This window comes from Salvelinus alpinus, chromosome 13, assembly GCF_045679555.1.
Source record: "Salvelinus alpinus chromosome 13, SLU_Salpinus.1, whole genome shotgun sequence".
Lineage (NCBI taxonomy): Eukaryota > Metazoa > Chordata > Actinopteri > Salmoniformes > Salmonidae > Salvelinus > Salvelinus alpinus.
Window position 1 is genome coordinate 26501767 of NC_092098.1, and position 25380 is coordinate 26527146.

The 25380-nt window shown below is 42.4% G+C and overlaps 2 protein-coding genes across 2 annotated transcripts in view; both read right to left on the bottom strand.

The window, feature by feature from the left end:
• Positions 1-4426, bottom strand: part of LOC139537455 (LHFPL tetraspan subfamily member 7 protein-like) — a 316078-nt gene extending 311652 nt beyond the window's left edge. The window contains exon 1 of the mRNA XM_071338763.1: positions 3649-4426. Within this exon, the coding sequence (XP_071194864.1) occupies positions 3649-3966 (318 nt within the window). The 5' untranslated portion in view covers positions 3967-4426. The remainder of the gene's footprint in view (positions 1-3648) is intronic.
• A 487-nt stretch (positions 4427-4913) lies between these two features.
• On the bottom strand, positions 4914-24949 carry LOC139537456 (A-kinase anchor protein 10, mitochondrial-like). Its single transcript, XM_071338764.1, has 15 exons — positions 24697-24949; positions 21829-21876; positions 20975-21169; positions 18066-18599; positions 17522-17620; positions 17135-17219; positions 16785-16908; positions 16394-16530; positions 13758-13902; positions 11253-11417; positions 10882-10994; positions 10160-10242; positions 7024-7076; positions 6825-6917; positions 4914-6670 (listed from the first exon to the last, which is right to left on the bottom strand). Exons 1-15 carry the CDS (start codon positions 24716-24718, stop codon positions 6665-6667), a joined length of 1902 nt encoding a protein of 633 aa, XP_071194865.1. The 5' UTR covers positions 24719-24949; the 3' UTR covers positions 4914-6664.
• Positions 24950-25380: the final 431 nt, after the last annotated feature.

Here is a 25380-nt window from a genome sequence, read left to right on the forward strand (position 1 = left end):
TCTGTCCCCTCTACTGGGCTCTGTACACACACAAATCAGTGTGAGCTCTCATTGTAGGCCAGCTGAACACAGCCCCTCACTGATGGACTCCACAGACCCCATGCTTTCTGAGATAGGGGGGCCTTTTAACCTGTCATATACAAATGAATGTTGGAGGGGGGTCAGTTAGTGTGTGAGTGTGTATGTGCGCTTGGTGTGTGAATGCATGCATATGTATGTGTGTTTGTATGTGTGTGTGTGCATATTTGTGTGCATATTTGTGTGTGCATGTGTATGTGTTCTTGTGTGTTCGGGATGCATATTGTGTTTGTTTTTGTGTAAGTGAGTGTGTGTGTAAATGTGTGTGAGAGAGAGAGGTGGAGTTGTTTTAAAAAGGAGGACAAGAGCATCAGCGGAATAATCTGTACACCAATGAGGGGTGTCGGCCTGGAAGGGGTGAGGCGGACTCTTAGGGCCGTAACTTATTAATGCCCATGGGGCGTGATGCTGGGATGCTATGCTACTATGACGCAGCATGGGATACTATGATGCTGTGCTTGGGCCAACCTGATCACAGACGTATCCATGTACAGTGCCTAGTGAAAGGCTGCACACCCCATTCACAGTCTTTAAAGTTTGCTGCCTTAAATGTCAATCTAAAAAGGATTCATGTTTTTCCTACAGATCTACAAAGCATAGTCAATATTTTCAAAGTGAACGAAAATTATGGAAAACTTTCAAAATGAAAAGAAAAAAATGTAAAAAGCTGTACGTCTTCACACCCCAGAGTAAATAATTGGTGGCAGCACCTGAATAAGATTCAACCAACTTTGCACAACTCTTAGGGCAACATACACCATGTGTAGAAAGCATTAGGAACATCATCCTAATATTGAGTTGCACCTCCTTTTGTCCTCAGAACAGCCTCATCGGGGCATGGACTCTACAAGGTGTCAAAAGCATTCCACAGGGATGCTGGCCCATGTTGACTCCAATGCTTCCCACAGTTGTGTCAAGTTGGCTGGATGACCTTTGGGTGGTGGACCAATCTTGATAAACACGGGAAACTGTTGAGTGGGAAAATGCAGTTCTTGACACACTCAAACCGGTGCGCCTGGCACCTAGTACCATACCCCGTTCAAAGGCACTTAAATATTTTGTCTTGCCCATTTACCTCTGAATGGCACACATACTCAATCCATGTCTCAATTGTCTCAAGGCTTAAAAATCCTTCTTTAACCCGTCTCCTCCCCTTCACCTACACTGATTGAAGTGGATTTAACAGGTGACATCAATAAGGGATCATAGCTTTCACCTGGATAGTCTGTCTCACGGAAAGAGCAGGTGTTCCTAATGTTTTGTACACTCACTTTTTGTCAGAATTGCTCATGCTCTGTAAATATGGTTGGGAATCATTGATAGACAGCAATATTCAAACCTTATCTCTGATTTTCAAGTAAATTTATGTCAGAATTGAGACTAGACCACTCAATAACCCCTCTTAGAAAGCCATTCTGGTGTGTCTTTGGCATTAACATTTCTGTAATTGTGTTTTGGGTGTGTAGACTTTTACTAGGCACTGTACAAGAAGGACTTCGCTCAGTTAGCAACTCTCTGGGTACTAAAGGTACTGTATCGCCTGACTGTCTGAACAGGTGAGACTACTCCGAAATGTGTCAAAACCCAGAGATGAAACCCTTCAAATAAAGTGATAACACTCTTCAAAGGTCCCTGGAACATTAGTTGCCAGCACAAATACATGGAATTCCCATTCAGCAATACAGTACCTCCTATCCACAAACACCTGAATCTTCATCATTTGAAGATATGAAGGGCTAAAAGTACTAGAATTATTAACTCATTCTGCTCTGCTTTGTATTAGACTGTGTACTCTGCTCAGACCTGTTTGCCTGATCCAGTATAAATCCCATCTTCTACCTGTGTGGGAAAACTATAGTAGCTACGCATTTGATTCTTTCCTGCACACAGCCCCTAGCTACTACATCTGAACTGCCACTTAATTATATATCTCTTTCATATGTTAATTTATCCTGCTCATACATAATCATAACTCCTACGGAAGCTGGTGGGATATTGCAGTTTTTTTTTACAGCATGGTCGTGGGTCCAACTGGCCTGCTTTTTCTAATCTAGAATGAAAAGAAGGACTGGAATGCACTGGACAGCTCTACGGGAATACCCATGGTGCAATGCAACTGGACTCCCGGGGGGCCCCATGCTTCTGGCTGCCCCAGAGATGCAAATAAGATAACTTACACAATCACACATTCCATTTGGTGGGAAGTTAGCCAACAGTCACTTAGACAGCCATCTCTTGATTTAACTTAGCACACGGTCCCATAGCTTTACACCAGTTGTTATTTTAGCACATGCCCTCATTCTGTTTTGAATGGACTTTAAAATGTTGAATTATAAATACTTTTTATGACAGATTTTTAGTGTTTACAGACTGAAGATTCATGCTTGTTGACACGTTTTCAAAAGTGGATCACTGCTACTACATTAAGACCATTGATTGTTAAAACCCATCAGCTATTTAACAAGAGGAGCAAGAGCATCTCTCCCTCATAGTTTGTGACCCATTAATGACTGTAACTAAATTAAGCACTATGCTATGCTTTGTCAAAGCAAAGCATTCATATTCTGAATAGGAAAAACTGAAATCCTAGGGAACTGTAACCAGTGTCTGGGTCTATGGCTGGCAGTAGTTATGTAACCAGTTATCCTGAGAATTAAAGAAACAAGACCACTGACTGAAGGTGGAAGTGTGTGATGTGAGAGATTCCCTATGGCACTACAATACTGTCATCTCACTCAACTGCCATGCTAACCGTGGCCCAGCTCCTTAGCTAAAACAAACAATTTAGCTCAGAATAAATAGTGAATAGTAACATAAGAAATGGCAGGTCCTTATTGCTAGTTCTACAGTTCATTACTACTGTAGCTACGCCTCCCTGAGTGTACTGTACTACCTATTAATGGTACCTAATTCCTAATAGTGGTAGAATAGAAACCCATATATCGGCCAGATAAAGTGCCAAACACTTGCCCTCTGCTGGTGAGAGATTAGCCAACATAGACACTGATGGCACAAGGCCCCTCTCCATCCATCCACCAGAGAGCCTGTTGCTGTGAAGGTTAATCCACAACCCCAGCCTTGTCAACAGGTCTCACCTGAGGGCAAGGACCTTTCATTGTGACATAACTAATTCTATAACACCTGTTGACTATGAGCTTGAACAACACCTAATGGAAATCTATACCTATTCCTTTGGGAGATCAGTGTTCAGCAAGTGTTCTGTTTATGGTTTTGGTTGGATTTAGTTCAATCTCATTGATTGTGCATGCTGCCATGTCCATCATCAACAACACTAATGTCACTATATTGGAGTCCTGAATACACTCAAGACAGTGATGCAGGAGCTGCAATGGCTCAAAGTCCTCTCTCAGCTGGTCTTATAAGACAAAGGGGTATGTTTGCTCATCACAGACAACATAATGAACACTATCCTTTGTGGATTCTGGAAGCCACTGCATGCTCATGTAGTTGCTACGTTATTGAGATGTAATACGCAACACTGTTTACTAATTTGTTACCATAACACATTCATTCAAGTATTGCATGTATGATCCATGTATGGTCATGTACCTGCCACGAGCTGGATGGAATCTCAGCGAATTTCCCGGGTCCTCCGAAGGTGTAGCATCTGTACATATGGTCCAGGGACTCGGAGCAGTGCCAAAGTAAGCCGAAGCTCACAGAGTCCTTATTTTTCAGATGGTCCTTGACAATCCATGCAGATGATATAAAACTGAAACTACAGATAGCGACCAGAGCGGAGGACAGGAAGACCCAAAAGCAGCCCACACAGCTGAACATCCTCGCAGCTTGGGGCAACGAGTAGCTCAGAGACAGATCGATCCCAACCCCGGCTTCTTTCTTCTTCCGATCCAGCAATGAATGCATTTGGAGCTCACACACCCAGAAGAGATAAAGTGAAGCTCTCCCCAACAAATTTTACACCAGCAGCCTCCTGCAGCAACAGAACTAGTTAACAATTTGTTATCCGTAATGATTTAAAGGGATATTCCAGTGACCCAAACATCGGCTCGTGATTTCATAAAAGAGTCAAACATGAGCACTTCTAGGTAAACAAGCTGCCACCTCAACAAGAAGTAATGTCTCCTTTAAATAGGCTATCCGCGACTATACTTGAGAATCTAGAAATATGAGTCACGGCAGGACACAAAAGCTGTTTGTCACTGTTTGAAATATGGAACTATCAAATGATCTTAATCGAATTTTACTCACGAGATGTAAAATAAAACATATGTTAGTGTTGCAGTTGCTGTCTATAGGTCCGGGTATTTGAGTCGCCGCGCTTTGTTCAGCAGGAGAAGCCGTGGTTTTGGTTACGCGTGGTAACCAGTAGGCAACACAACAAAAGTGTCCACATTGGCGCGCGCGTCATTGCGCACAGGGAATACTCAAGTGGGCGTCTCCCCATCAAGAGAAATGTTGTAAACCTTCACTTGTGTCCTCATGTTACTTACGGTAGGTAAATACATGTTTAGAGCAAAGTGATACTAAACCACAAAGATTGCCCATTTGGCTAAACATTTGCTAAAGTGCCAATTTTATAAGACAATTTTCTGTGGGAAACAAGAGGAACTAATATTTTTTGTGAAATAACCTAGTCCTAATTATTATTGGACAAAACGCTGTTTTTGTCGTTTAAACAAACATCCAAATCACTGAATATTATATACTTATTGCTAATCATTTGTAGTTAGACGTTTATCTTTATCATTTGTTTCAATACAGTCCACATTGCCCCCCACTGGTTAAATGGCATTGCAACAAGAAAAATCTGATTTTGCTGTTTGACAACGTTACCTACTTCAGCTACAATATAGGCAGAAAAGTTTTATTACATGAACGCCATAAAATACTTACAATAAAGTATATCATACTGTACAACATAAAATGAGGATAAAACAATTTGGATGCGCAAAACTGCAGCATCAACACCAATAGAGCTTATGCAAAAGCTAACCACACACTTGAAACTGCACTGGGATGAGCATTCATTTGCTGAATTACAGGTTGCATTACCATCTGGCAATGCTAGAGGTTAAATTCCCAAGTGCAATTAACAACGTGATAGCCACAAACTATGACCAGCCAACAAGCTAATGACGACTGAAATAGAGCCAAATCCATCCCTGTTTGGCAGCAGACAAGATTTCATACATAATCAGTGCAAAGAGAAAGAATTCTGTCATTTTCCATCATTGGTAGCATTTCTGTCCCTTCTATATAAAAAAACAAAATAGACAAACACAAGGCAAACATTTCAATAATATATATATATATTTATATCAAACACAATTTAAATATATTATAGATTAAGAACACATAGGTCAGAGAAACAATATTAGTGGTACATAGTACCAAAATAGTATTTTCTGGTTCAGGCAAAGTCATAATAATAATAACATTATATTCACTGAGTACACTTCAATGAGATTTGCTTAAACATTGCTTTCGACAGTACATACAAAAAAGAAAACCGCAACAATCACCATAAAAAATAACTAACATTAATATATGGGGTTAAACCAGAAATCGACATATTTATAACAATACATGGAGTAGCCTGGAGTTCTTCTTTCATTGCAACTGTAGCACGTCTTTTTCAGGCCATAATAAGAAGTATCTATTCATTAGCCTATGCTCTGTAATGATATGGACAAGGTGCCAGGGGTCGCCAGAGCTACAGGTAGATGGCAAGACCAGGAAATCAAGAAGGTCCATTCCAGTTTGACTGTAACATGTCTGACCTGCTCTAGAAAGTACATTAGGGCACAGCCAGGAGGGTAGGAAAGGACAACTCTGACTCACCATCTCATCATAGTAACCCACCCCACTGACAAAATACACCAGGAATGCCAAGGAATATCAGCAGGATACGCATCTGCCGCAAAATAAAACTGCACAAAGCCCCTACTTCCAGCTGGAATTTTTTTTGGGCATCAGTCTGACCACTTTCAAATGTATTTAATCTAAAAACAAAGAATGAGGAATGGGCAAAGGCGGTAGTGGTGGTGGGGTACGGAGAGAAGATGGCGAGGACAACCTAGTCTTCTTAGTGATTGCTTCGTGAAGGATGCTTCAGGCCCCTGCAGGCTCCCTCTTAGATGGCATGGTAACAGAGGTAACCACGGCAGCACCATTGCTTTCTGAAGTGCTGCTCTTTCTGACAGCTCCCGTTCAGCACCATTTTGTGTCCTTTTTGTCATCCCTCCTTTTTGTTCTGGAAGGAAGGAAGGAAGTCGGGTGCTCTGTGCAACCGCCTTGTTGACTTTTCTTTTCTTTTTCCACTTCATTTGTTCACAGAGATACCTTCATAGTGTTACGACGAGTTGGATGGATGGATGATATACTTCAAGTTTTTCGCTCACGCACATATATTCACACACAAACCAGTACAAGTTGATGCAGGAGATGATGGAATGCTTTTGTTCTTCTACCTTCATTGATGCGTTTCACCATAAGGTGAATCCAGTGTACAGTTCATCACTGGACTAGGTGACATCTGTCTGTCACTGTCTGTCTCTATAGGATGAAGGGAGTAACAATCTTTTGGTTCTCCACTGGAGGGTCATAACTAGGGAGAGAGATGGACAATGAAACATGGACAATCATCATACAACAGTAAATTTGTCATGACTGAAGAGTCATTTTATTTGATATAGTTGACTACTGTATTAGATAAATGCAATGGCTTGGGGCATACAGATATCCGGAACAATTTGACATACCTTGGTGGATTTGTCAGGACTGTTGTGGTGCGCCTGGTGTACTACGTCATTGACGATCATCTTAGCGATCTTCCAGGCCATTTCCTCCTGGGCCTAAACACACATAGACAAGTTACAATTCAATATGTTCATCATTCCTATTATTCATTAGTTCAAACAGATTGAACATAAGAGGAGCTTGTTTTGTTGGTGTACACACCTCATCTGAGTTGCCTTGAACAAGTTTCTTCATGGCTAGAGAAAGCATGGAACCTGTGAGGAGAGAGAGAAGAGTGAGTGAAGAAGATGTCAATAGTCAGAGGACAAGCCTCTCATCTATTGTTCCTCTGAAACAGGTATTCCCAAACTGGGGTAAGCAATGCCATCGGGGGTACAGCAAATAAAAATGTGATTCACATAAAAAGTTAAATAATAATAACATTTTCAAACAGTCCATTTAAATTTTCCAACGGGGCTATACATTTGGGTGTGATTCTTTTCTCGCCTGATTAGCCTCGTTTCAACTGCCAAAAATAAAATTAAACCACCTAGTGTTTAGCGAAATAACAACACAATGTCAAATACAGGTAGCCTTGTCAAATAATTAACATACAATCACATTAACCGTTACTCTCTCGTGGGAATTCCACTAATGGTCCGTATGTAGCCAAACGTAGCTGCTGCTCATTCCGTTTGCGCGAAAATTGATAAACGGTTAAAAAAAATTAAAGGCCCACGTCCATAACGATACATACCAGCTCTACTGGTAGCACTGCTACTACCAGCAGTACTACACCTGCACCTGTTGACGACAAGTTGTTCTGCTTCCACGAGCACATCCAATGCTTGTATTAGTAATTCTACATTTGTTGTTAGCCCAGCTAGCATGGACACTGACAGTTGTGAATCTGATGCAGCCGAAGAGCTACTGCCCCCTTACCAGGGAAAGCACCGAACAACATACAGGGACGTTGGACCATCGAAGAGGCGCAAATATGATGAGAACTACATTGACTTGGGGTTCACTTAGATTGGGAGTAGTGCCTTTCCTCAGCCACAGTATGTTATATGTGCAAAAGTACTATCTCACAACTCGATGAAACCTTCATTCCTGCGCAGACATTTAGAAACAAAACACGCCAATATGAAAAATAAGCCACAGGAGTGTTTGGAGCGAGAATTAAGATTACTTTCGAGTAGTAAGACATGTATAAAAGCAACAGATACCATTAATAAGAAGGGGCTAGAAGCATCTTATAATGGTGAGCTTCCGAGTGGTTAGGACAGGCAAGCTCCATACTATTGTGGAGGACTTCATTCTTCCTGCTGCTGCAGATATGGCTGGGACAATGCTGGGGGAAAAGGTCCAAAACAACTATACAGAAAACACCTTCATCAAACAACACTGTTTCACGACACATCAGTGACATGGCAGATTTGAAAGTTTTGAAACAATTACTGCTTCGCATACAAGCCAGTGAATTCTATGCGTTACAGCTGGATTAGTCAACAGGCGTGGCGGGCCTGGCACAGCTCCTGGTACATGTTCGTTACGTTTATGAGGCGTCAATTAAGGAAGACATCCTCTTCTGCACACCACTGGAAACCAGGACAACCGGAAATTCTATTTCTAAAGTTCTGGACAGCTTTGTGACATCAAATGGACTTTGGTGGTCAAGATGTGTTGGTATCTGTACTGATGGCGCAAAAGCCATGACAGGGAGACATAGTGGAATGCAGTTGCTCTCGACGCCACTTGGGTACACTGCAGCATCCACCAAGAGGCTCTTGCTGCCAAGGGAATGCCTGACAGCTTGAAAGACACTCGTGTATTTTCTGCACTATGCAATGATATGGGCAGCGACCATGTACCGCTTTTACAACATACAGAAGTGCGTTGGTTATCAAGGAGCAAAGTATTGACACGTGTTTTTTTTTGTTTTTGTTTTTAATTGGGAGACAAGCTTAAAGTTTTCTTTACTGACCATCATTTTCACTTGTCTGACCGCGTGCATGATTTCTCACAAGACTGGCCTATCTGGGTGATGTTTTTTCCTCGCCTGAATGATCTGAATCTAGGATTACAGGGACTCTCCGCAACTACATGCGGGACAAAACCGAGGCTATGATTAAGAAGTTGGAGCTCTTCTCTGTCTGCATTAACAAGGACAACACACAGGTCTTTCCATCATTGTATATTTTTTTTGTGTACAAATGAACGCTTACGGACAATGTCAAATATGACATAGCGAAGCACCTGAGTGGGTTGGGTGCGCAATTACGCAGGTACTTTCCCAAAACGGATGACACAAACAACTGGATTCGTTATCCCTTTCATGGCCTGCCTCCAGTCCACTTGCCGATATCTGAAGAAGAGAGCCTCATCGAAATTGCAACAAGCGGTTCTTTGAAAATGTTTTAATGAGGAGCCACTGCCAGATTTCGGGATTGGGCTGCGCTCAAAGTATCCTGCCTTGGCAAATCACACTGTTATTAAGACACTGATGCCCTTTGCATCCACGTACCTATGTGAGAGTGGATTCTCAGCCCTCACTAGCATGAAAACTAAATATAGGCACAGACTGTGTGGAAAATTATTTAAGACAGACTCTCTCCAATACAACCCAACATTGCAGAGTTATGTGCATCCTTTCAAGCACACCCTTCTCAACCTGTGGTGAGTTACTCACAATTTTCAATGCACAAATAAAGTTATATGTAAGATGGCTAAATAAAGAGCAAAATGATTGATCATTATTATTTGTTCCCTGGTCCTATAAGAGCTCTTTGTCACTTCCCACGAGCCGGGTTGTGACAAAAACTCACACTCATTGTCGTTATTATTATTATACATTTTTTTTACCCCTTTTTCTCCCCAATTTTGTGGTATCCAATTGGTAGTTACAGTCTCGTCTCATCACTGCAACTCCCGTACGGACTCAGGAGAGGCAAAGGTCGAGAGCCGTGCGTCCTCCGAAACACAACCCAACCAAGCCGCACTGCTTCTTGACACAATGCCCACTTAACCCGGAAGGTTTAGTCCAGGACTTTTATATGGATTTCTTCTTGTTCTCAGAGAACATTCTCTTCTTAGAAATCCTAAATAATATATTAATGTTATACTGTATAGTCTTTTACAAGAACTAAAAGCACCTTGCGTTGTATTTGGGGTGCCCCACTTATTTAAACCTACTTTCTGTTTGCGGTTAGGATGAGAATAGAAGACAATACCCACACCATGCATGCTTGAGTGACATGACACAAATTATACAAGCAACAATGAACAGTAGAGAAAGAAAAAAATAGGAGAAGAGAGAAGTAGAAAAAGAAAGATATAGATTGTCAATGTAAATTACCTTTGGATTTCTTCACATCCGGCTCTGGTTCGGCCTCCCTGATGAACTGGCCCAGCTCGTTCACTTTCCCAAACGTCATTCTTCTGAATAGAGAGGGGACATAGCCAATGATGTCATAGATACCAGATATCTATGGAGACAGCACACTGTTACTAGACTGGTCCCACATTAGTTTGTGCTGTACAGCCAACTCCTATCGTCGTTGTCACTTGGTCCCAGCACAAACAGATCTGGGACCAGGCTAATCTCTTACTGCAACTAGGACACTACTGGGGCTGCACTATATCAGTCTGTGTCTTTGGCCTATTAGACTGCTATAAAGTAATGGGGATAACCTACAAATCTTCGGTCACACTGAGGACCGCATGGTGGAGTCTTGAAAATATGCTTTTTAACATCATATATTCATTCATAACATGTTTGTATTTGGAGTGGTTTAGGTCACACATCAGTGGCCATTGCAAGCTAAGTACGCCAGTGTATCAAAAGAACCCTTTTGGGAATATTACATTAGTAAAATCAGGCTAGTTCAGGGGTAGAAATGGGGGAAATTTAGCACCATTATTTGACTATTTTCTAAAATATCATCCAGTAGAGAAGCATATGGGGAAAAAACACCAGATCAAATAGTTGAAATAATAAATGTTGTTTACAGACGACAGTACTTAGAGAATGCTGAAAATGTATATCTGAGAAGGCCAGAGGAGGTTATGCAGATTTACCCAGCGTAGGGGCGCTGGTACAGGGACTCTGGGTCCAAACTGGCTATGTCCACCGTTATCGCCTCGTCAAAATTTTTCAGGATTTTCACTGCTGCCACCTTTTTGGTAGCTTGCTGTAATGAGAACAAATATAATACTTTGCACAGTTAGAGAAGAACTAGAGGGAATAATATTCCACGTATGAAGCTATTTACTTGAAGTTCATTATCTCCTAAACGGTTCAGGAGGGAAAATGACTAACAGACAAAGGTACGAGTGCTACTGCTGTTGAACATTTATTCATTCGAGTGCACATTGACAAACTTTTCAAAATGTCTCATGAAATTAGGAAAATGTCAGGGTGTGAGCAGGTCAAGTGTGGGATTATCTACCTGGGTTTGAGACCCCTCGGTAGCATTGGTGCTGCGGTCACCATCTGGGACCACGCCTTGACCGGGAGCGCTGGCCAGCACAAACTCATCTGCTCGGACAGAGTTGATAAGGTCACTCAGATACTTGTAGTAAAGGTTACTCGACAGGAAGCCTGGCATGTAGACCTGAGGGAAGAAAAATGACATGAACTTCAAATTAGTAAAGTTGAACTTGAAAATGCAAGAGGGTCATGCCTTTCAGTCATAAAGATCTTCCGTTTTCTTCAGAGCATGGCAAAGTGTTTCAGCATCATCCCTAGCCTTTGGCAACAACATGGTAACTCAAAGCCAAATCTTTATACAGTTGAAGTCGGAAGTTTACATGCACTTAGGTTGGAGTCATTAAAACTCGTTTTTCAACCACTACACAAATTTCTTGTTAACTATAGTTTTGGCAAGTCGATTAGGACATCTACTTTGTGCATGACACAAGTCATTTTTCCAACAATTGTTTACAGAGAGATTATTTCACTTATAATTCACTGTATCACAATTCCAGTGGGTCAGAAGTTTACATACACTAAGTTGACTGTGCCTTTAAACAGCTCGGAAAATTCCAGAAAATTATGGCTTTAGAAGCTTCAGATAGCCTAGCTGACATCATTTGAGTCAATTGGAGGTGTACCTGTGGATGTATTTCAAGGCCTGCCTTCAAACTCAGTGCTTCTTTGCTTGACATCATGGGAAAATCAAAAGAAATCAGCCAAGACCTCAGAAATAAATAGACCTCGACAAGTCTGGTTCATCCTTGGGAGCAATTTCCAAACGCCTGAAGGTACCATGTTCATCTGTACAAACAATAGTACGCAAGTATAAACACCATGGGACCACGCAGCCGTCATACTGCTCAGGAAGGAGATGCGTTCTGTCTCCTAGAGATGAATGTACTTTGGTGCGAAAAGAGCATGGAGGCGCTACCAGGAGACAGGCCAGTACATCAGGAGACGTGGAGAGCCCTGTAAAATGACCTCCAGCAGGCCACAAATGTGCATACGTCTGCTCAAACGGTCAGAAACAGACTCCATGAGGGTGGTATGAGGGCCCGACGTCCACAGGTGGGGGTTGTGCTTACAGCCCAACACCGTGCAGGACGTTTGGCATTTGCCAGAAAACACCAAGATTGGCAAATTCGCCACTGGCGCCCTGTGCTCTTCACAGATGAAAGCAGGTTCACACTGAGCACATGTGACAGACGTGACAGAGTCTGGAGACGCCGTGGAGAACGTTCTGCTGCCTGCAACATCCTCCAGCATGACCGGTTTGGCGGTGGGTCAGTCATGGTGTGGGGTGGCATTTCTTTGAGGGGCCGCACAGCCCTCCATGTGCTCGCCAGAGGTAGCCTGACTGCCATTAGGTACCGAGATGAGATCCTCAGACCCCTTGTGAGACCATATGCTGACACATGCACATTTGTGGCCTGCTGGAGGTCATTTTGCAGGGCTCTGGCAGTGCTCCTCCTTGCACAAAGGCGGAGGTAGCGGTCCTGCTGCTGGGTTGTTGCCCTCCTACGGCCTCCTCCACGTCTCCTGATGTACTGGCCTGTCTCCTGGTAGCGCCTCCATGCTCTGGACACTACGCTGACAGACACAGCAAACCTTCTTGCCACAGCTCGCATTGATGTACCATCCTGGATGAGTTGCACTACCTGAGCCACTTGTGTGGGTTGTAGACTCCGTCTCATGCTACCACTAAAGTGAAAGCACCGCCAGCATTCAAAAGTGACCAAAACATCAGCCAGGAAGCATAGGAACTGAGGAGTGGTCTGTGGTCACCACCTGCAGAACCACTCCTTTATTGGGGGTGTCTTGCTAATTGCCTATAATTTCCACCTTTTGTCTATTCCATTTGCACAACAGCATGTGAAATTTATTGTCAATCAGTGTTGCTTCCTAAGTGGACACTTTGATTTCACAGAAGTGTGATTGACTTGGAGTTACATTGTGTTGTTTAAGTGTTCCCTTTATTTTTTTGAGCAGTGTACAATAAATAAAGACTTGCTAAAGTGCCAAAATTCCTCAGGAATTGTGAAAACCTGAGTTTAAATGTATTTGGCTAAGGTGTATGTAAACTTCTGACTTCAACTGTAAATGTATTGCTCTGGTATCACTACCTTCAATAACCCCAAAGGCCTGTCACTGGTCATTTAAACCTTATGGTTCAATCTAATAATGTTGTTTTTTAAGCTAATTTCCTAGTGATTTTACAGTTGAGAGTTGGCAGAGTGACCCCTGTGTGTGTCCCGTATCAACAAATGTATTTGACCCAGGTTAAGAGAGTTGGGCCAGTAACCGGAAGGTCGCTGGTTTGAATCCCCGAGCCGACTAGGTGAAACACCTGTCTGTGCCCTTGAGCAAGGCACTTACCTCTAATTGCTCCTGTAAGTCAATCTGGATATGAGTGTCTGCTAAATGACAACTTATTTTTGTTTTTAAGTCAAATGTTACTGTGTGACTTTCAACCCCTCACCTTTTCCATGGTGGTCCAGGCCTGTCTGAGAGGAGTGGTGAAGCAGTCTGGTAGAGGCCCTCCTTCCCGGCATATATTAGACTCTATCTCCATCCGCACAGAATCATCGAAACCCAGCGGTTTGGTGGCTTGGAGTGAGAAATACCTGGGGAGGAAACAGATCCCACCACTATTAAACTGGTGTCCCAATAAACAAGCCAGACTGAGTAATGCTGAGGTGTTTAGGCAAAGATATTGTGAAGGCAAATATATTGTAAAGGCAAATATATTGTAAAGGCAAATATATTGTAAAGGCAAATATATTGTAAAGGCAAATATATTGTAAAGGCAAATATATTGTAAAGGCAAATATAGTGTAAAGGCAAATATAGTGTAAAGGCAAATATAGTGTAAAGACAATGATGGTGTGAAACCAAAGATATTGTTAAGCAAATACACTCAGTGGCCAGTGTATTTCACTGGTCACCCCCAGGGCCAATTCCTCCTTTGGCCGCCTCTCCTTCCAGTTCTCTGCTGCCAATGACTGGAATGAACTACAAAAATCTCTGAAACTGGAAACACTTATCTCCCTCACCAGCGTTAAGCACCAGCTGTCAGAGCAGCTCACAGATCACTGCACCTGTACATAGCCAATCTATAAATAGCCCAAACAATTACCTCATCCCCTACTGTATTTATTTATTTATTTATTTTGTTCCCTTGCACCCCAGTATTTCTACTTTGCACATTCACCTACTGCAAATCTACAATTCCAGTGATTTTAATTGCTATATTGTATTTACTTCTCCACCGTGGCCTTTTTATTGCCTTTACCTCCCTTATCTCACCTCATTTGCTCACATTGTATATATACTTTTTTTGTACTGTATTATTGACTGTATGTTTGTTTTACTTCATGTGTAATTCTGTGTTGTTGTATGTGTCGAACTGCTTTGCTTTATCTTGGCCAGGTCGCAGTTGTAAATGAGAACTTGTTCTCAACTTGCCTACCTGGTTAAACAAAGGTAAAATAAATTAAATAAATAAAATTAGGTACACCCATCTAGTACCGGGTCGGACCCACTTTTCCTCCAAAACAGCCCAAATTATTCGGAGAATGGATTCTACAAGGTGTCGGAAATGTTCCACAGGGATGTTGGTCCATGCTGACGCAATGGCATCATGCAGTTGCTGCAGATTGGAAGGCAGTACATTCATGTTGTGAACAGCCCGTTCCATCTCATCCCAAAGATGCTCTATTGCAGTGGTCACCAACCTTTTCTGAGTCAAGATCACTTGGAGTCAAAATGCAAGCCAAGATTTACTACTCAGATTTTTTTTTCTTCAAACAGGACTTAAAAAAAATATAAGCCCATGCAACATTAACCAATTGAAAACAGTTCTGTAGCAATAAGGCTTATGCAGTAGGCTATAGGCCCAATAAATTATCACTGTATATTGGCTATGCTTCAATTGCCCTGCCAATGTTGTTCTTCTCAGACCATTTTTAAATGAAATTTACACATTTTAGGTATATGATCACACTGGCAATAGATCATTTGTTGTATTACTTGTGAGGCACAGCTGAGTGAGCTCAATCCTTTTATTTTTTTACTGGACTGATGGCCTGCATCTGATGGTGTTGGCGGAGTTCTACCTTCGGCGGAGTTCTACCTTCAGACACATGAAATGATTCAAAATGGGAACACTTTGCCTTCCCGGCAATAGGGCTACTAAATCAAATGCACCTACCTCCAAAAGTGCAAAATATATAAAAAATAGGAACACAAGGCTTTATTGTTGGGTTTTTAACCAGTGTTTGGTGATTGACTAGGAATGCCTTGGAGACCACTGCTCCAATGTTCAAATACGCTGTGGTGTTCAATCGTTGCTCAATTAGTCTCAGGGGACCTAACGTGTGCCAGGAAACCATTCCTCACACCATTACACCCCCGCCACCAGCCTGTACCGTTGACACCAGGCAGGATGGGGCCATGGACTCATGCTGCTTCTGCCAAATTCTGACTGACTCATCAGACCAGGGAATGTTTTTCTCAATTGTTCAGTGTTGGTGATTGCGTGCCCACTGAAGCCGCTTCTTCTTGTTTTTAGCTGATAGAAGTGGAACACAATGTGATCGTCTGCTGCAATAGCCCATCCGTGGCGAGGAGTTGTGCGTTCTGAGATTCCGTTCTGCACACCACTGTTGTACTGCGCTGTAATTGGTCTGTTTGTGGCCTGCCTGTTTACTTGCACGATTCTTGCCATTCTTCTTCGACCTCTCTCATCAACGAGTTGTTTTCACCCACAAGACTGCCACTGACTGGATGTTTTTGTTTATCACACCATTCTCAGTAAACCCAAGACAGTGTTGTGCGTAAAAAACGCCCAGGAGGACGGACGTTTCTGAGATACTGAATCCGGCGCGCCTGGCACCGACAATCATACCACACTCAAAGTCGCTTAGATCACTTGTTTTGCCCATTCTAATGTTCAATCGAACAGTAACTGAATGCATCGATGCCTGTGTGCCTTCTTTATATAGCAAGCCATGGCCACGTGACTCACTGTCTGTAGGAGCAAACCATTTCCATGAACGGGGTGGTATAACCTAATAAACTGGCCACAGTTTATATATAAAGAAACGGATGGCTTACTTGTCATAGAGGATCATGGCGTCATTCTGGGCCTCCTGGCCGTCGTATTGGCCAGCCATTGCAGCCAGCTGGTCCTGGAAGTTATCTGCTACCAGCCAGAACTGCAGGATATTCACAGCGTCCTCCTTCTCCATGTACTGGGGAGACACACAGACACACACCATGTTAGCTTCATTACCAATGACTCTTCTATTAACACCTACCATATGACACTAATGTAAAATAGAATAGAGAAGAATAGAATAGAAACAAATAGATTAGAAACACCAGTAGCACCAACAGCAATAACACCAATGAATAAAACAGCAATTAATATTAATTAATTAACTTGATAACATACTGTGGTTGTGTTTAAACAACATCAATTGTGTGGTCCAGTTGTTGCTCTCACCTCAGAGAAGTAGAATAGGGCCGACTCACAGAACAAGATGTCTGCCAGAAACACTGAGCCACTGGTCAACACTTCCATCTGGTACTTACAGAAATGATGGCTGCGCAAGAATTCACTAAAGTGCCTGGGAAATATAAATGATATGTGATCACATTTACATTTACATTTATGATATAAGAGTGGATATACGAGTGGATAGGTGTATAAGAGAACATTGGTTACACTTTAATCATAGGAGACAAATCATGAACCATACAGAAAAACACTGGCATTTAACATGAACTCATATGAGAAATTGTCAATCTTTCAATGGATACTAGAACATGAAGACTGGAGAATCTAAAACGTACTGTTGCTCCATGATGGAGAAGACGACTGACTGTGCAATGACAAAGCAGTTTGGGTCCACCATTCCATCCTCGCCACAGATTTTAGCTGGGCAAAGTGGAGAAAGGGACTAAAACAGTCACAATCACACAACGGATTATCAATTCATCCACAAAATAGTTATCCTGAAACTTTGTTAAATGTACTTCACAGACGAGAGAGGATTAGGGCAGATTTGATCTTTAACGTTGGTTGCAACATCCCTACTAGGTCTAACCTTCATAGGAATGCATACAGTACTCATACAATTCTGATAAAATACTCATACAGTACACACACACACACACAGAGACCGTCTTACAGTCAAAGTCAATACTAATGGCAAACAGGTGGGGGTACTAATTTCTTACCGACTATGTCGTTTCTAATCTGTTCTGTGATGGGGATGGGCCTAGCAGCGTCTGGAGAGATGTACTTGGTGAAGATGTTCACTGCATCTCTCTCTATACCTACAACACACAGGTGAAAATGGTTAACAGTCTGTCACAGGTGTCAAATTGTGTACAACTCAGATATTGTTACCTTCAATGTGCAATTAAAATAAATGAAACTTATTCTCACAGCCAGTTGTTTCACATGGTGGAGATTAGAATAAATATAGCTAATAAACGACCCTTACCTAGTCAGAGTGTTATACAGTCATAACAGTAAGGTAGGAATATAGAGAAATTATGGTACAGACATTATGGCCCAACACAAACATACATAAAAACACAAAATTATAGCCCAACTCATAAAAAAGGATTGTGAGAACAGCCATAGCGTCTCTCTGTAACATTCACCACCAGCCGGCTCCGCCAGACTCCAGGCTACTTACTTAACCATTATTTGTACAGGTAAATTAAGAACAGATTTCGATGTACATATTTATTTATGAAGACCAGTCAAACGTACTCTTCATGAGCTTGTCTGAGAGCTCCTTGAGGGCGTGGGTGGACTGCAGCTTGAAGGGGGTCCCTGTCCTGGAATTCTGCCTGGGGGGGGTATCTTCCCTGCTGGGGGTGCCTGGCCTCTGGTCCACTAAGGAGCTAAAGGAGTCCCTGTGGACGAGCTGCGTAGTGGGGCCTTCACTACTGTTACTGTTTATCTCCTGGGGGCTGGGGGTAAGGGGGCGGGAGGAGGGGGGCCTGGGGACGGAGGGTAGGTCCATGTCTGGGGGGGAGGAGGGGTCGGGGGAGACAGGGGTGGAGGCAGGCTCGGCCAGGGAGCTGTGTTTGATGGAGTTGAGACTGTTGGCCCGGACCCGGGACCAGCTGGTTGAGCGGAAGCTCTCTGCCTCCAGCCAAAAGCGGACCAAGTGGTCGGACCCACGGGCCTCCTGGAACTGGATGTAGTAGGGCATGGCCAAATTGTCCCGCAGGATCTGGTCCACTGTCTTAGACAGGCGTGAACGCGTCTCAGAGGCCAGGTAGTTCACACTAGAGTGCCCTGAAAACACACCACAATACTGAATAAAACCACTATACAACCAAACAGTATGATCACACTGGACCGTTCTGAAACACACAATGAACCAATCAAACCATCAATCAATCAAACGTCTTTATAAAGCCCTTTCTACATAATCCGTTCTTACAAAGTCTAACCCAGCCTAAACAGACACAGCGGACCACAGCATACTGAATGAAACCACACACGATCATCCATAATAAAAAATAATACTTATCTAAAACCTATTCAACTATGGCACAGTTCCCAGGTCATATGATCAGGGAGGCCATGTGAATGTATGACTGAAGCCTGGCTGGAGGCCTCCATTATATAATGGACTAGAGTAGGAGCACTAAACAGTGAGCTGGTGTTTTGTGATGAGTGTTGTGTGCTCCTAGTATCAGCTCCAGAGAGTGGGCAGGCTGCCATGTGTTAACCGGCAGCTCAGCTCCCTCTCCCACCCCTCCACCCCTCCCTTTCTCTCTCTCCTGTACAAGAGTTCACACCCTCAGAGCACTGTCTGGGGTCCAGTCACTGTAGCACAGTATAGTCACCCTACCCTACTGCATTCCAAGTCCCCCCCCCAACACCGGTAAATAAAGGACCTGTCCCAGCACTATCATAAACATTACTGGTGTAGCTGGCTGCTGTGGCACTATAAAACTAGTGCCTGATATCTACCTATTTATGAAATGGTTCATTTAAATAGCCTGCATCTTCAGAGAAAATAAGATTTAGGGAGTTCTTATGTGTCATAATCAAATAAAGTATTTGTCACATGCGCTGAATACAACAAGTGTTGACTTTACCATGAAATGCTTACTTACGAGCCCTTTCCCAACAATGCAGTTAAAAATTAAGAAAATTTGACAAATGGATAAAAATAAAATAGTAACACAATATAATAACACAAAATAACAATGATGAGGCTATACAAAGGCTATATACAAGGAGTACCGGTACCGAGTCAGTTTACTGGGATACGAGGTAGTTGGGGTGATCGATTGAGGTAATATGTACATGTAGGTTTGGTTAGGTTAGGTGATTGATTTAAGTACTATGTACAGGTCGCCATTTAATTAACCCAGAAAACTTCTCAGTACAGGGTTTTTTCTGGATAAAAAGGGGGCTTAGGTGGTGGGCATGGCAGGGGACGTGGCAGAGGACATGGCAATGAGCACGGTCAGCCCGTCAGGGTGGATACATTTTAGAGAAAATATTAGAGGCCCCCATCTTGGCGGTGTAGAGAAATATTTGCATTTTTAAAGGGATACTTTGAGATTTTGGCAATGAGGCCCTTCATCTACTTCCCAAAATTCAGATGAACTAGTGGATACCATTTGTAGGTCTCTGTGTCCAGTATGAAGAAAGTTAAATGTAGTTTTGCGAGCCAATGGTAACTAGCATTAGCAAAATGACTGGAAATCTATGGGTATCTGCTACAATAGACTTCCAGTCATTGCACTAATTTAAAAAATGTGTAGTGGATCATTTATTTTTCCGTTTTAAATAGTTTCCTGCAATTCTATGCATTTTCCCATGGCTTCTTTTGCTCTAAAATTTAAAAAAAATACACAAAACAATGAATTTAGTAGTATTCATTTTATTATTTATCCCCGACTGTCTAGCTTTTATTTTGGTTATTGTTAGTTCTTAAAGATTATATTATAAAAAAAATATTATAGGTCCATTAAATTTTCTACATACTTTAAATTTGTTCTTAGTCGTTTAAGTTTACACTAAGTGTTTTTCCATCCTGAAAATGCATTTACAATTTATTATTAACTTTTTTTACACTGTTTGGACTTTGGTGACAAAATAAAATGCTTAGGCGGCCAACCCAATGATTACAACGGCAGCAGAAAAATCCCTGCAGTATGATGCATGAGATATAAGGAGTTTTCCTGATGAGGACATGTGGTCCCTCAGGAAAAACTCAGGGCCCTACTTATGAGTCATACTAAAAATCTTTGCTGGTAGTGTGCTGGTTGGTCAAAAGGCTAACTCATGCAGGAGTGCGTTGCAGGTTTAGCCTTGAACCAATCGCTTGTGGAAAGGCCAGGCCCGTTGGTAGTTAAACCAATTCCACCAGCACCATATCCACCACCTACTATTATCACATTGTATCAACTCGCTGAAGCATTGGCACACACGGTCCAGTCAGAAGGAGAACTTAAAAGAGAAAGCTCATCCATTAAAATCACTCGAAATAACTTTTTTTCCTTCTTAGATCTAGGATGAGTTTAGCCTTTTAAATTAGAATAAATAAGAGCGGTCACTTAATCCTAGATCAGCACTTCTTCTCTGAAACGCTTGTGAATACGTTTCCTGAAAACGATGAGACAAATCAGAAGAATACTGGAGGCACATACCCAGATCCCCAAAGTGTGCAGCCTCCATGTGGCTGGGCTGTTTCTTGAGGATGGCCGTGCGTCCGCGGGCGAAGGAGTCCATGTTTGCAGAGATGGCGTTGATGGCCACATGGCTGGGCCCCGCCACCTCCAGGATGGCATGGTGGTTACGGAGGCTATGGGAGGGGGAGTGGGGGCTTGCTGGGGCTACCAGGGCTGGGGTTACAGGGGAGGAGGAGGGTAGAAACATAGGTATCTTATTTCCTTTGATCGATACAGAATGTAGGCTTAGCTTTCTAGATGACAGAAACCCAAAACATCAACAAAGTATGTTATGTACGAGGTTATGGGTTCTGAAAAAAGGCCTACTTCTTTAACTGAATGGTGTAGTGATCTAGTACATAACTGTGCCCAGTTAGAGCTCAGTGGGTGCTGGGACACTTTTTTTCTTTAACGCTGGGGTGTGGGGAGTGCGAGACAGTGTGCTCTGTGTAAATGTTAACTTAGCCCTTTGAGCCTGTCTAAGAACATAAAATACTTCACTGGCATCTCTCTAAAAACTCTTAAACCCAATAATTTAAAGTCTGAACTTTGGACATAAATTAGGCCTACTAGCAATACATTCTCTCTCAGTACATTTACAAAGACAAATATAAACAGCTACAAAAAGAGAAAGCTCAGAGGGAAATACCGCTACCCTCAAAAAAGTGAGTGAACATAACACTTCAACTAAAGAGACACTTGACTGCTTTCAAAGAACTTCAAACAAGGACCCTATTTCCTCTCTATTTTCAGGGCTGCTAAAAAATGAAACAGACGGCAGCAGCACAGCATTATAATTCATAATTTCAAAGAAGTAGTAGTGCGGTACCCACCTCTATTGACTTTAGCATCAACTGGTTGCTCGGGTTCCTTGCCTTTTGCTATGGGTCAAAAAGGAATTGCATAGCATTGTAATTAGAGCAGGCTCTAACATTTGATTCAAAATGCAGGGTGAGATCAGTGACCGGAATACTGTGCCTGAGGTTCATTGTAGGGTAAAGCAATATGGATGATGATGATGATGATGCAGTGTCACTGCGTGCAGTTTGAAGGAAAATGCTAACTAGCAGATACCCATAGACTTCCAGTCATTGTAGCAGATACCCATAGACTTCCAGTCATTGTAGCAGATACCCATAGACTTCCAGTCATTGTGCTAATGCTAGTTAGCATTGGCTTGCCAAACTAACTTTAACTTCCTTCATACTGGGCAGAGACCTAAACATGGTTTCCACAAGTTCGCCTGACTCTGGGGAAGTAGATAAAGGGCCTCATAGCCAAAATCCCAAAGTATCTTTAACTATACAGTTACATAATGGCCTAGGCCTGGTCGGGAAACAGATATGCCTGTGACAGTGGGATAAACCTTCTCTGTTTAGCAAACAAATAATTATAACTATTTTCCTCACTGTCATGCACAGAGAAGACAAGGAAGCGGAGCAAGCTACTTGTGTGAGGCTCCTAATAGGAATAGAACAGAGTTATTCTTCACATTGAAGCATGGCTGCCATCTTACAAGGTGTGTTCATTGACTACAGTGGCCTTGGTCTATCAGCTCGATGTCACTTCATTGTCATGTTGTTACTGCAAAAAACCCTCATCAGCATAAAGAACAGTCTGGAACCAAAGTCCTGTTTTTCTACACATTTCAGTCCTCCTCCATTACATAAAGTAACAGAATATGCCTGGTTACAATTGTGTGGTGAAAGTGAACCTTTTGCGCATGACATAAATAGTTTTTCTGAGGCGCTTTCAGCGTTCAGTAGAGGAGTGGGGGAAAGATGGAAGGCTCTTTTTCCTTAGAGGCATCAGATGGTTAGCACATGGTTATGTCTACCCACCTCAAAGAGCTTTATAATTTCATTCTGTATATAAATAGGTCTCTGCATATGACTGATTGTTATCATCATAATTTCATATTATCCATGGTTTGCACTGTAGGCCAAATACTTTACAGTAGCTGTCAAGACAAATGTGTGTTGTGTGTGTGTTTTACTAGCACCAGGAATGGAGGTCTATAGTTTGGGCTAGTGATTTACATGCAATCATTTTTGCTTTAATGTCTTCTGACCACAATTCCAAGGTAAATACTGAGTTAGCCTGGAGCAGTGGTCACCAACCTTTTCTGAGTCAAAATCACTTTCTGGGTCAAAATGCAAGACGAGATCTACCGCTCAGATTGAAAAATCATGACTTAAAAGCATAAGCCTATGCAACACTAACCAATCAAAAACAGTTATGTAACAATGAGGTTTGTGCAGTAGGCTATTGGCCCAATACATTATCACTGTATATTGGCTACGCTTGAATTTCCCTGCCAATGTTGTTCTTCTCAGACCATTTTGAAATTGTATTTCAAAATTTTTGGTATATGATCACTGGTAATAGACTATTTATTTTATTACTTGTGAGGCACAGCTGAATTTTCTCTTTTTTATTTTTTTTACTGGACTGATGGCCTGCATCTTATGGTCAGTCTGAGGGGAGGGAGCAGAGGTCCTATGTTCTCCTTACTCCTATGATCAGAGAAAGTGCATTATTCCTCGATATTAAAAAAGACACAAGCGCAAATAATAACAAAGGTAGATTATCATAACATGCGCATTTTATGGCTTATAGACAGTGCTGCATAACAACTTAAACATGAATTTACTCATAAAAACTGCAGTTCTTTGCTGTATTCGTTGGTTTTAAACGTTTTTAAATCTCACATTATCAACTTTGGTGTGCGTTTGAAGTTTCTTTTTTACGGTCCTAGTGTGCGAAGAAACTGTGCAGACACCGTGATCTGAGCTATCTGATTGGCCAGCGGTAGATATACAGTTGCACTTGATTTGCTCTCAAGGCCTGCCGGGTAGGCGGAGTTCTACCTCCAGACACATGAAACGGTAAAAAAAAAAAAAGGAACACTTTGGCTTGCCGGCGCTAGGGCAGCTGAATCAAGTGCACCTACACCCAACAGCGCGAAACGAATAAAAATAAGAATGCAAATGCTTGGCTTTATCGTTGTTTTTTACAGACATGTTTGGTGATCGACTAGGAATGGCTTGGAGATCGACCGGTTGGTGACAACTGACCAAGAGCCATTAAACTAAACTCCCCGCCACCAGAATTTCCAACATGCCAATGAAGAATGCCTAGCCCTAAACCTACTTATAACGTTACTTGCATGGGGAGCTATCCATCCAACCACCATGGCATAGTTGACTGGCATGGAAGACAGCCAGTGACCTAAACTAAAGAAACATTACCGTGACATTATTAGGAAATCACCAAATGCAAGGCTTTCAGGTTAATTAGTATCTAGGTGATAACCAACATAATCTACATTCTCCAAGAATGAATTGCTATCGATCATGGTCAGGCATACTAGTAGCTAGCTGAGTCTTAGCACCACAGCATCAGATAGCTAACGTTAGCTACTTAACGTCAGCAGTAGCAACAACTATTGAGAAGGAAAGCTGCATTAGCTAGATCGTGTGGCTGCCAGTTTTAGATCTTCAGATTTGAACACATAACTACAGAAACAAATTGGTATTTGCTATATTATCCAGCGGATATTTTGTCGGCGTGGACTTGACACAGACCTGTCAAGCGCATTCTCATCTCAGTCAATACTAGCCATCGCGCATTCCTCAACCTCTCCCGCGAGCCTCTTTACGCCCTTTGGCTCGCGCTAGCCGGCTATCATACTTCCTTACCTTTCCTTCGGAAAAACGACATGACGATTTTCACGCTCTGAATGTATCCTCAGCTCAATGACAACATCCCGTGGATTCCCGAGTCCCTTCATTCATATGCGTCGATTCTTGACGATGGTAATGTGGTTATTTGCGACCGAGGGGAATAGGCTGTCAAATCCAAAACTTCACCCTTCTGCGACCAGTGGCCTTATTGTCAATATTGTCTCACTTCCGGACATGATGATGCGGCAGCGTTGTGGGAAACTTGCATTATTTGTTAGTGACAGTAGAGGGCAGGATCCACAAGGGGGCTATTTTACTGTAGAACACTATACTAGGGGTGTAATCATTAGTCCAAACCCTAGTCATTGGTCCCAAAACGAGAGTTTCTATTGGACAAATTCAGGTATGTCCCGCCCAGTTTTGTTCGTTTTGCTTCCGTTTAAGAAACTTTTTGCGCCCCATGGGTGTAATCGTTACTCCAAACAGTTAACGGAAAACTAGCGTTTCAATTGGACAGGTTCAGCAACAGGGCGGGTTGCAACTGTTTGGAGTATTGATTACACCCCTCTGCGAAAGGGATTAGAAAGGAACACTGCGCTACCTAGCTCTCCAACGTGCATGAGGAGCGAACTCAAGTGAAGAGGATATTCCGCAAATCTTGGATAACAGTGGATGTTGATAATAATAGTAAAACCGACG